The 13,263-nt window shown below is 43.0% G+C and overlaps 2 protein-coding genes across 2 annotated transcripts in view; one reads left to right on the top strand and one right to left on the bottom strand.

Moving 5' to 3' along the window:
* The window catches only part of LOC311103132 (transcriptional repressor protein YY1-like), a 964,063-nt gene that overhangs the window by 203,759 nt on the left and 747,041 nt on the right, over positions 1–13,263 (top strand). The gene's annotated exons all lie outside the window — the stretch shown is intronic.
* Positions 1–13,263, bottom strand: part of LOC311103120 (MAM domain-containing glycosylphosphatidylinositol anchor protein 2-like) — a gene marked incomplete at its 3' end in the record, with an annotated part of 221,901 nt that overhangs the window by 66,209 nt on the left and 142,429 nt on the right. The window contains exon 9 of the mRNA XM_084144660.1: positions 12,206–12,475. Coding sequence (XP_084000786.1) covers positions 12,206–12,475 — 270 coding nt within the window. The remainder of the gene's footprint in view (positions 1–12,205; positions 12,476–13,263) is intronic.

Consider the following 13,263-nt stretch of genomic DNA (forward strand, 5'->3'; position numbering starts at 1 on the left):
CCTTCAGGTTTCGGGGCTGTCGCTGGGCAATACGGACTTTCAGCTCCCTACAAAGATGTTCTATTGGGTTCAGGTCTGGAGACTGGCTAGGCCACTCCAGGACCTTGAGATGCTTCTTACGGAGCCACTCTTTAGTTGCCCTGGCTGTGTGTTTCGGGTCGTTGTCATCCAGCCACGACCCATCTTCAATGCTCTTACTGAGGGAAGGAGGTTGTTGGCCAAGATCTCGTGATACATGGCCCCATCCATCCTCCCCTCAATACGGTGCAGTCGTCCTGTCCCCTTTGCAGAAAAATCATCCCCAAAGAATGAAGTTTCCACCTCCATGCTTCACGGTTGGGATGGTGTTCTTGGGGTTGTACTCATCCTTCTTCTTCCTCCAAACACGGCGAGTGGAGTTTAGACCAAAAAGCTCTATTTTTGTCTCATCAGACCACATTACCTTCTCCCATTCCTCCTCTGGATCATCCAGATGGTCATTGGCAAACTTCAGACGGGCCTGGACATGCGCTGGCTTGAGCAGGGGGACCTTGCGTGCGCTGCAGGATTTTAATCCATGACGGCGTAGTGTGTTACTAATGGTTTTCTTTGAGACTGTGGTCCCAGCTCTCTTCAGGTCATTGACCAGGTCCTGCCGTGTAGTTCTGGGCTGATCCCTCACCTTCCTCATGATCATTGATGCCCCACGAGGTGAGATCTTGCATGGAGCCCCAGACCGAGGGTGATTGACCGTCATCTTGAACTTCTTCCATTTTCTAATAATTGCGCCAACAGTTGTTGCCTTCTCACCAAGCTGCTTGCCTATTGTCCTGTAGCCCATCTTAGCCTTGTGCAGGTCTACAATTTTATCCCTGATGTCCTTACACAGCTCTCTGGTCTTGGCCATTGTGGAGAGGTTGGAGTCTGTTTGATTGAGTGTGTGGACAGGTGTCTTTTATACAGGTATCGAGTTCAAACAGGTGCAGTTAATACAGGTAATGAGTGGAGAACAGGAGGGCTTCTTAAAGAAAAACTAACAGGTCTGTGAGAGCCGGAATTTTTACTGGTTGGTAGGTGATCAAATACTTATGTTATGCAATAAAATGCAAAGTAATTACTTAAAAATCATACAATGTGATTTTCTGGATTTTTGTTTTAGATTCCGTCTCTCACAGTTGAAGTGTACCTATGATAAAAATTACAGACCTCTACATGCTTTGTAAGTAGGAAAACCTGCAAAATCGGCAGTGTATCAAATACTTGTTCTCCCCACTGTATGTAATGGGGAATTGATAGCCGGTAACAATCAAACGCAAAAAATTCACACAATGAAGTTATGAAACAAAGAATGTGCACAAATTGGCAGGAGAGAGTGCATTCTGGAGATACGTTCATTGTGCATCTTAGCCACACTCCACTTCTTGTACTGTACATGCCTCCGCAATGGATTAGTCTCGGCCTCCACAATGGATTAGTTCACAGAGATGGCCGCAAATAAGACAGTTGTCTCGTGTGCCATAAAATATATATATATATATCTGCAACTGCTCGACTAAAACAATTAATTATCAGTCGACCAACAGCATATGGACCAAACAATCGACCAGTCAACTAATTGGGGTCAGCCCTAGTTCCTATCACATACAGAGCATTCGGAAAGTATTCAGACCCCTTGACTTTTTCCACATTTTGTTACATTACAGCCTTATTCTAAAATAGATAAAATCATTTTTTTCACTCATCAGTCTACCAACAATACCCCATAATAACAAAGCAAAAACAGGTTTTTTAGATTTTTTCCCAAATGTATTACAAATAAAAACCAGAAATACCTTATTTACATAAGTATTCAGACACTTTGCTATGAGACTCGAAATTGAGCTCAGGTGCATCCAGTTTTTATTGATCATCCTTGAGATGTTTCTACAACTTGATTGGAGTCCACCTGTGGTAAATTCAATTGACTGGACATGATTTGGAAAGGCACACACCTGTCTATATAAGGTCCCACAGTTGACAGTGCATGTCAGAGCAAAAACCAAGCCATGAGGTCAAAGTAACTGTCCATAGAGCTCCGAGACAGGATTGTGTCGAGGCACAGATCTGGGGAATTCTTCCTAGAGCTGTCCGCCCGGCCAAACTGAGCAATCGGGGGAGAAGAGCCTTGGTCAGGGAGGTGACCAAGAACCTGATGGTCACTATGACAGAGCTCCAGAGTTCCTCTGTGGAGATGGGAGAACCTTTCAGAAGGACAACCATCTCTGCAGCATTCCACCAATCAGGCCTTTATGGTAGAGTGGCCAGATGGAAGCCACTCCTCAGTAAAAAGGCATTTGACAGCCTGCTTGGAGTTTGCCAAAAGGCACCTAAAGACTCTCAGACCATGAGAAACAAGATTCTCTGGTCTGATGAAACCAATATTGAACTCTTTGGCCTAAATGCCAAGCAACACGTTTGGAGGAAACCTGGCACCATCCCTACGGTGACGCATGGTGGTGGCAGCATCATGCTGTGGGGATGTTTTTCAGTGGCAGGGACTGGGAGACTAGTCAGGATCGAGGGAAAGATGAACAGAGGAAAGTACAGAGAGATCTTTGATGAAAACCTGCTTCAGAGCACTCAGAACCTCAGACTGGGGCGAAGGTTCACCTTCCAACAGGACAACGACCCTAAGCACACAGCCAAGGCAATGCAGGAGTGGCTTTGGGACAAGTCTCTAAATGTCGTTGAGTGGCCCAGCCAGAGCCCAGACTTGAACCCGATCGAACATCTCTGGAGAGACCTTGAGAGGATCTGCAGAGAAGAATGGGAGAAACTCCCCAAACACATGTGTGCCAAGCTTGTAGCGTCATACGTACTGAGTAAAGGGTCTGAATATTTACATCATTTGATATTTCTGTTTTTGCTTTGTCATTATGGGGTATGGTGTGTAGATAGATGAGGGGAAAAAACAACAACGTAACAAAATGGGGATAAAGTACTGTATATTTGATGTTACAGTGAATAACGATTCAACACAACATACTGCATCTGTCTCATATTCTAGGATTTTTAACATGAAAGGTATGTGTGTGTAACAGAGGTTGTTTTTGAGCACGCTCGAGTGATGTTTACCCTTGTCTGAAACCTGGAGACTTGCGTTGGCTCCCGAGCGAATGCCTTGGCTTTAGCTCAGCGGGCTAACACTATCTAATTGTATGGAATCTATTCTAATATTGAATTGTTTTCATGGAGAAATGAAAAAATGATATGAAAATATAAATATTTGATTGTGTTTGACACCATCTTGGTAAACTATTAACTCTAAAGTGAGATTAATAGAGTTCCCGCTTGTTATTATGATTGAAAGAAAACAAAGTTATCCAAGCTCATCCATTTCCCATCAATCATCTACAATAAAAACATGGACATGTTGTTGTTTGTAGACAAAATATATAGCCTATAAGTAAGAATGAAGTACACACTGTTGTCACGTCTCCTCCCGTTGCTCCCCTCCGGCACTCTGATTCGCCGGTCTACTGAGGATGTCTACTCGAAACCTCCCTCTCCGCCTGCCCTGCAAGAAACTGAGCCCCCGGTTTGTGGAGCCTTTTAAGTCCTCCGGCGGATAAATGAGGTATCGTACCGGCTGCTCCTTCCCCCTCACTACCGTGTCTCACCCACGTTTCATGTGTCTCTCTCCTCAGGCCAGTGGTTCCTGGTCCTCTGGTGGATGCCGTCCCCCGAGGTACGCCCCCTCCGCCCCTGGACATTGACAGGAGTCTGGTGTATGCGGTGAGGGACCTGCTGGACTCCAGGATCCGTGGGGGAAGGCTCCGTTACCTGGTGGACTGGGAGGGGTATGGTCCTGAGGAGAGGAGCTTGGTTCCGGCTGGGGACGTTCTGGAACCTAATTCAGGACTTCCACCGTCGCCACCCTGACCGGCCCGCTCCTCGTCCTCGAGGTCGTCCACCTGGCCGGTGATGTCCTGCGGCAGGAGCCGCGTGTCCGGTGGGGGGGGGGGGGGGTACTGTCACGTCTCCTCCCGTTGCTCCCCTCCGGCACTCTGATTCGCCGGTCTACTGAGCCACCGGTCTGAGCGCACCACCTCGGCAACACCGGAATGGAAACCCAACACACCCTAATCACCTCCAGCGCACCTGCACCTCATCTCATCACCACCCCTATATAGCACTGGACTGTTCAGTGTTGTGTTCTGTCTGATTGTTAGTGTCTTGTCGTGTACTCACTCTTTGTTGTTCTCTTGCTCAGTGTTAAGTAAACCTTTACATTGTTTACATCTGCGTCCTGCCTCTTCGTATCCTCAGTACTCGTCACAACTGTATACAATTAAGCATGGACATGTTGTTTGAAGTATGTATGTGTGTATATAGATGTAACATTTAGATGAATGTAACACTCATTCCTATACCACCGATGGCCACAAAGTCATTGGGATCAATGGTAGTATGACTTCAGACAGAGAAGCCTATTTGAAAGCATATTGGCTATAAGCTTACATTCAGCAGGACTGGCCCTGGAGTGATGTGGACACCTCCCATTTGTATTTTCCTTTAGCCACACAGTCACGGAAATGTCAGGGAAGGGTCACAAGGTGGCGGGTAGCTTACACACACGCTGGCAGCTCACACACTCCAGTCTCATGTTTCCTGTCCATACAGAGGTACCACATACACACATGCATACACACGTGTGCACACTAGGGCTGACCCCAATTAGTCGACTACTCAATTGTTTGGTCCATAGGCTGTTGGTCGACCGAGATTCACTTTTGTCGAACAGTAGCAAACATATACAGTACCAGTCAAAAGTTTGGACACACCTACTCATTTAAGGGTTTTTCTTTATTTTTACTATTTTCTACATTGTAGACATAGAAACTATGAAATAACACATATGGAATCATGTAGTAACCAAAAAACTGTTGAACAAATGAAAATATATTTTAGATTAATGATTCTTCAAAATAGCCACCCTTTGCCTTGATGACAACTTTGCACATTCTTGGCATTCTGTCAACCAGCTTCACCTGGAATGCTTTTCAAACAGTCTTGAAGGAGTTCCCACATATGCTGAGCACTTGTTGGCTGCTTTTCCTTCACTCTGTGGTCCAACTCATCCCAAACCATCTCAATTGGGTTGAGGTTGGGTGTTTGTGGAGGCCAGGTCATCTGATGCAGCACTCCATCACTCTCCTTCTTGGTCAAATAGCCCTTACACAGCCTGGACGTGTGTTGGGTCATTGTGCTGTTGAAAAACAAATGATAGTCCCACTACGCGTAAACCAGATGGGATGGCGTATCGCTGCAGAATGCTGTGGTAGCCATGCTGGTTAAGTGTGCCTTGAATTCTAAATAAATCACAGACAGTGTCACCAGCAAAGCACCCCCATACCACCACACCTCCTCCTCCATGCTTCACGGTGGGAACCCCACATGCGGAGATCATCCGTTGACCTACTCTGTGTCTCACAAAGACACGGTGGTTGGAACCAAAAATCTCAAATTTGGACTCATCAGACTAAGGGCAGATATCCACCTGTCTAATGTCCATTGTTCGTGTTTCTTGGCCCAAGCAAGTCTCTTCTTCTTATTGGTGTCTCCTCTGAACAGTTGATGTTGAGATGTGTCTGTTACTTGAACTCTGTGAAGCATTTATTTGGGCTGCAATTTCTAATGAACTTATCCTCTGCAGCAGAGGTAACTCTGGGTCTTCCTTTCCTGTGGCGGTCCTCATGAGAGCCAGTTTCATCATAGCGCTTGATGGTTCTTGCAACTGCACTTGAAGAAACTTTTAAAGTTCTTGAAATTTTCCAGATTGACTGACTGTCGTTTCTCTTTGCTTAGTTGAGCTGTTCTTGCCATAATATGGACTTGGTCTTTTACCAAATAGGGCTATCTTCTGTATACCAACCCTACCTTGTCACAACACAACTGATTGGCTCAAACGCATTAAGAAGGAAAGAAATTCCACAAATAAACATTTAACAAGGCACACCTGTTAATTGAAATGCATTCCAGGTGACTACCTCATGAAGCTGGTTGAGAGAATGCCAAGAGTGTGCAAAGCTTTCATCAAAGCAAAGGGTGGCTACTTTGAAGAATCTCAAATATAAAATATATTTTGATTTGTTTAACACTTTTTGGGTTACTACATGATTCCATATGTGTTATTTCATAGTTTTGATGTCTTCACTATTATTCTACAATGTAGAAAATATTAAAAAATTAAGAAAAACCCTTGAATGATTAGGTGTTTCCAAACTTTTGACTGGTACAATATATATATATATATATATTTTATGGCACACGAGACAACTGTCTCATTTGCGCCCATCTCCGTGAACTAATCCATTGCGGAGGCCGAGACTAATCCATTGCAGAGGCCGCGGGGATGGTCCAGTACAAGAACAAGGGGAGTGTGGCTAAAATGCACAATGCACGTCTCTCTCCTGAATGCACTCTCTCCCACGAATTTGTGCACATTTATTGTTTCATAACTTAATTGTGTGAATTGTTTGCGTTTGACTGTTAGTGTCTATCAATTCCACCATTACATACAGTGTCGTCGTAAAGTATTCAGACCCCTTGACTTTTTCCACATTTTGTTACGTTACAGCCTTATTCTAAAATTGATTAAATAAATACAAATCCTCAGCAATCTACACACAATACCCAATAATGACAAAGCAAAACAGGTTTTTATAAATGTTTGAAAATGTATACAAAAATTCAAATAGAAATACCTTATTTACATAAGTATTCAGACCCCTTGCTATGAGACTCGAAATTGAGCTCAGGTGCATCCTGTTTCCATTGATCATCCTTGAGATGTTTCTACAACTTGATTGGTAAATTCAATTGATTGGACATGATTTGGAAAGGCACACGCCAGGCTATATAAGGTCCCACAGTTGACAGTGCATGTCAGAGCAAAAACCAAGCCATGAGGTCGAAGGAATTGTCCGTAGAGCTCCGAGACAGGATTGTGTCGAGGCACAGATCTGGGGAAGGGTACCAAAAAATCATGTGCCTTTTAGAAAATCTTCTAAATGGCACATGACAGCCCGCTTGGAGTTTGCCAAAAGGCACCTAAAGACTCTCAGACCATGAGAAACAAGATTTCTCTGGTCTGATGAAACCAAGATTGAACTCTTGGCCTGGCCTGAATGCCAAATGTCATGTCTGGAGGAAACCTGGCACCATCCCAACGGTGAAGCATGGTGGTGACAGCATCATGCTGTGGGGATGTTTTCAGCAGCAGGGACTGGGAGACTAGTAAGGATCGAGGCAAAGATGAACGAAGCAAAGTACGGAGAGATCCTTGATGAAAACCTGCTCCAGAGCGCTCAGGACCTCAGACTGGGGTGAAGGTTCACCTTCCAACAGGACAACGACCCTAAGCACACAGCCAAGACAACCCAAGAGTGGCTTCGGGACAAGTCTCTGTATGTCCTTGAGTGGCCCAGCCAGAGCCCTGACTTGAACCCGATCGAACATCTCTGGAGAGACCTGAAAATAGCTGTGCAGCAACGCTCCCCATCCAACCTGACAGAGCTTGAGAAGATCTGCAGAGAAGAATGGGAGAAACTTCCCAAATACAGGTGTGCCAAGCTTGTAGCGCCATACCCAAGAAGAGTCGAGGCTGTAATTGCTGTCAAAGGTGCTTCAACAAAGTACTGAGTAAAGGGTCAGAATACTTATGGAAATTAGATATCTGTTTTTTATTTGTAATAAATTAGCAACAATTTCTACAAACTATTTTTGCTTTGTTATTATGGGGTATTGTGTGTAGATTGATGAGGGGAAAAAAAACAATTTAATCGATTTTAGAATAAGGCTGTAACAATTTTTTTGGGGAAAAAGTAAAGGGGTCTGAATACTTTCCGAAGGCACTGTTTATTACCAGTAGTACATTTTCCGTTCATTCCTATAATTTCTAATCTACAAATGTTTGTTTGGTTCCAGTAATTTCTGTTAATTCATTCAATATATTATTATTACAGTCTTTTACTGTTCTCATTGTCGGAGTGGACACGTTGTTTGCAGAACGCACTTGTGAGAAACAAGTTTTGGTTTATTTCATTCCATTTACGAATTTTGTCAATTTAGTCATTGTCTTTTGTTTGGAGCACTCCTGTCAATGTTGAATAAGGACGCGCACCTGATTACGCATTGAAGTAGGCCTATAGGCTACCTGGCCTGCGCGCAAATGTAGGCATATAAATATGCCCATTTGAGGATCTGATAGTATTTCTGATTGGCTTAACGCACCACCACTAATGAGCTGTGGAGCTTCTCAAGGTAATGTTTTCTTCACCTCAGCAAACAAAGTCTGTTTTTACATCCATTGAGAATAAAAATAGTTCCTCAATATATTTGGAAAATCTTTCCAGCTCTCTCCTTTTCGATAACCACTCAGCGTGAAAGGGAAAAATGTCATGCTCTGATCCATTGTAAACGTCATAAAATAGGCCTACCTGATTACTTCTTATCCCTTGCCCAAATAGCCTACACCTCTATATTGTTACCCATCGAAAACAGACATCTGAGATAAACCAAGGCCATCAATATTTCACAACCAACTCCAGAAATGTGGACCTGTCATCTTGTCAAGTATTCATTACCAGCCACTGACACAGCAATGTTACTGCTACGCCACATGTTCTGCTATCATGCAATCAGAAGAAGGCAGCCAGAACATGTGCACATTGTAACGTGACAAGACACATAGAAGAAGACCACAACCAATCACATCAACCATATTGAGATGAGCGAGATCCAAGACTTCGCTCTCACACAGTATCTGCGCATGTCCATGGGTCCGCTTTACGCTGTTACAGCGTTGTAGCCACGGGACCAAAACAGCGGAGAAGTTGAGCTTCGCACTTCAAAGCTCTTAGTTGTTGCGGAAATAAACCCACTATGCTGTTTACTTTCTGCATCTAAATCGTATCACTGAGTTTACCTTCAAGGTTTGTTAATGCCTTGCTTTCATGTGAATTAACGCCTCCAAAAAGCACTGAAATATCAAGCATTAATCCGTAAATAAAGCAGAAGCAGTGTTGTTTGGATGCTAATGCTCTTTTCAGACAGAATATATCAAAGATTCAAACAACTGCCAGGATCAAGAGAGGGAGTCTGAACCACAAACTTTTATTAGGAAGACAGACAGGTTTTCTTGCTCATCGTTAATGTTCGACAGTCAAATTGTTTCAGGAATGCCGTACAGGAACACGAGGTGACCTTCTCATATAACAAGTGAACCTGAGTTTTCGTGTTCCCTAAATTGCTGACATTTTCTTTGGGGTGGAGGGCAGGATGGAGAGTGCAGTAATCCTCTCTCGTGGCTGCTGTGCAGGGCAGAAAATTGCCAATGCAAATCCAAGTTGGGGCTAATATAACTTGGGAAAGACTTTAGCAGTGATTAAGTTGCAGTCTGCAGACTCTGAACACTTATCAACAGTAAAACATTCTAGCCATTTTCTCCCATCCATCAGAAAATGGCTGGTAGCAAGATAGGGGTTGAGCCTCTGCTGTTGAAGAAGCTTGAAAGCAAAACGACAAAATCCCAACACCATATCACATTGACAATTAAGACATTTTCTCCCTGCTGATTCTGCTGCATGTCCACATAAGAAGTTGTCTCGTGGGAACAAAGTTATTAAAATGTGAATATAATATGTAGTCTCATTGAAAGATAACATGATTCAGCAAAAAACAACAAACCAGGGCTTTCTGAGGCTTCTTCCTTGAAGAGGTACTTTCCCCAAACAACCACTTAAAATCAGAGTGCCATTTCTATGCTCAGTATTGTTGATACAGTGCCATTTAAAAACACACACTATTCCTCAGAGGAATCCTCTCAGTATGCATTATTTCTCCCCATCCAACTTTTTATTTATACTGTAGATCTGACTGATACACATCCAAAAGCAGTGCATTACAAACATTAATGTACACTACAGTGTGCAAAAGTTGTTTATCCTTCGAGGTATTAAATTTGACATAATATATAACAATAATACATACCGTTTAGCAGACACTTTTATCCAAAGCGACTTACAGTCGTGTGCATAATACAGTTGAAGTCGGAAGTTTACATACACCTTAGCCAAATACATTTAAACTCAGTTTTTCACAATTCCTGACATTTAATCCTAGTCTAAATTCCCTGTCTTAGGTCAGTTAGGATCACCACTTTATTTTAAGAATGTGAAATGTCAGAATAATAGTAGAGAGTGATTTATTTCAGCTTTTATTTCTTTCATCAAATTCCCAGTGGGTCAGAAGTTTACATACACTCAATTAGTATTTGGTAGCATTGCCTTTAAATTGATTAACTTGGGTCAAACATTTCAGGTAGCCTTCCACAAGCTTCCCACAATAAGTTGGGTGAATTATGGCCCATTCCTCCTGACAGAGCTGGTGTAACTGAGTCAGGTTTGTAGGCCTCCTTGCTCGCACACACCATTTCAGTTCTGCCGTCACATTTTCTATAGGATTGAGGTCAGGGCTTTGTGATGGCCACTCCAATACCTTGACTTTGTTGTCCTTAAGCCATTTTTCCACAACTTTGGAAGTATGCTTGGGGTCATTGTCCATTTGGAAGACCCATTTGCGACCAAGCTTTAACTTCCTGACTGATGTCTTGAGATGTTGCTTAAATATATCCAGATAATTTTCCTACCTCATGATTCCATCTATTTTGTGAAGTGCACCAGTCCCTCCTGCAGCAAAGCACCCCCACAGCATGATGCTGCCACCCATGTGCTTCACGGTTGGGATGATGTTCTTCGGCTTGCAAGGAACCCCCCTTTTCCTCCAAACATAACGATGGTCATTATGGCCAAACAGTTCTATTTTTGTTTAATCAGACCAGAGGACATTTCTCCAAAAAGTACAATCTTTGTTCCCATGTGCAGTTGCAAACTGTAGTCTGGCTTTTTTATGGCGGTTTTGGAGCAGTGGCTTCTTCCTTGCTGAGCGGCCTTTCAGGTTATGTCGATATAGAACTTGTTTTACTGTGGATATAGATACTTTTGTACCTGTTTCCTCCAGCATCTTCACAAGGCCCTTTGCTGTTATTATGGGATTGATTTCATCTCTAGGAGACAGAAAGTGTCTCCTTCCTGAGCGGTATGACGGCTGCAGGGTCCCATGGTGTTTACACTTGCATACTATTGTTTGTACAGATGAACGTGGTACCTTCAGGCGTTAGTCTTGGCTGATTTATTTTGATTTTCCCATGATGTAAAGCAAAGAGGCACTGAGTTTGAAGGTAGGCCTTGAAATACATTTACAGGTACACCTCCAATTGACTATAGGATTGAGGTCAGGGCTTTGTGATGGCCACTACAATACCTTGACTTTGTTGTCCTTAAGTCATTTTGCCACAACTTTGGAAGTATGCTTGGGGTCATTGTCCATTTGGAAGACCCATTTGCGACCAAGCTTTAACTTCCTGACTGATGTCTTGAGATGTTGCTTCAATATATCCACATAATTTTCCTTCCTCATGATGCTATCTATTTTGTGAAGTGCACCACAGCATGATGCTTGAAATACATCCACAGGTACACCTCCAATTGACTCAAATGATGTCAATTAGCCTATCAGAAGCTTCTAAAGCCATGACATCATTTTCTGGAGTTTTCCAAGCTGTTTAAAGGCACCGTCAACTTAGTGTATGTAAACTTCTGACCCACTGGAATTGTGATACAGTGAATTATAAGTGAAATAATCTGTCTGTAAACAATTGTTGGAAAAATGACTTGTGTCATGCACAAAGTAGATGTCCTAACCGACTTGCCAAAACTATAGTTTGTTAACAAGAAATGTGTGGAGTGGTTGAAAAACAAGTTTTAATGACTCCAACCTAAGTGTATGTAAACTTCCGACTTCAACTGTATATATATTTTTCTTGTATTTTTCCCAGCAGGAATCGAACCCACGATCATTGGTGTTGCTAGCACCATGCTCTACCAACTGAGCCACACAGGACCAAATGTTCAGACACGTTTAGAGACAATGCAGGAGAGGTAGGACTAGAGATGGGTCAGTCTTGAGTTCTATTACAAAGGTGCAGTATTTGTCTCTGTTCCAATATCAACAATATCAACACTAGCACACCACTTAGTATGAAGCAATGTCGTGGATATATAGGAAGTGCACTGCAAGTGGGCAGTATTGGAACGTGGCCTTTAAAGACGTCTGTAGTACATACCTGTGACTAAGAACCTGCAGGCACCCGCCCCTGCCTCGTTGGTCACTTCACAGGTGTACTCCCCGTAGCCCTCCCTATTGAGTGCCCTGACGTGGTAGTCCGTCTCGTCGCGCTGGTCGAACTGGCCTATGGTCAGCAGCCTGGTGCCTAGTTTCCACTCGTACTTCAGCACTTTGGACGGGTGCGCCCGCAGCACCTGGCAGTTGAGAGTGAAGGCGCGACCCAGACCCTGGCGGATCTCTGTGAACACCGGCTCCACCACCGGCGGATCTATGGAGAGAAAGACAGAAGGCCCTATTAGTCAGGCAGGCAGGGAGGCAAAGGCTGAATCCCAAATAAATCCCTAGCCTATTTCACATCAGTCAGGCACAGAGCAGCAATGGCCCTGTCCTAAAATAGCGCCTAGCCTCTGTGCACTTGTGGAGATCTGAGAAGATTTGGTAGGTGCAGTGGTGGAAAAAGTACCCAATTGTCATAACTTAATAGATACCTTAATAGAAAATGACTCAAGTAAAAGTCTAAAAGTATTTGGTTTTAAATATACTTAAGTATCAAAAGTAAATGTAATTGCTAAAATATACTTAAGTATCAAAAGCAAAAGTATAAATAATTTCAAAATCCTTATATTAAGCAAACCAGACGGCACAATTTTCTAGTTTAAATTTTTTTGACGGATAGCCAGGGGCACACTCCAACACTCAGACATCATTTTCATTCACACGTGTGTTTAGTGAGTCCACCAGATCAGAGGCAGTAGAGATGACCAGGGATGTTTTCTTGATAAGTGTGTGAATTGGACAATTTTCCTGTCCTGCTAAGTATTCAAAATGTAACAAGTACATTTGGTTGTCAGGGAAAATGTATGGAGTAAAAAGTACATTATTTTCTTTAGGAATGTAGTGAAGTAAAAGTAAAAGTAATCAAAAATATAAATAGTAAAGTACAGACACCCCAAAAAATGACTTAAGTAGTGATGGGTTCTGACTTCTAAACTTGAAATATCCTTATTCATGTTACTGAGGGAGAGAGGGGAATGCAGAACGTTTACATTCTGTCAG

Source organism: Coregonus lavaretus, assembly GCF_964263955.1.
Source record: "Coregonus lavaretus genome assembly, chromosome: 27".
Taxonomy (NCBI): domain Eukaryota; kingdom Metazoa; phylum Chordata; class Actinopteri; order Salmoniformes; family Salmonidae; genus Coregonus; species Coregonus lavaretus.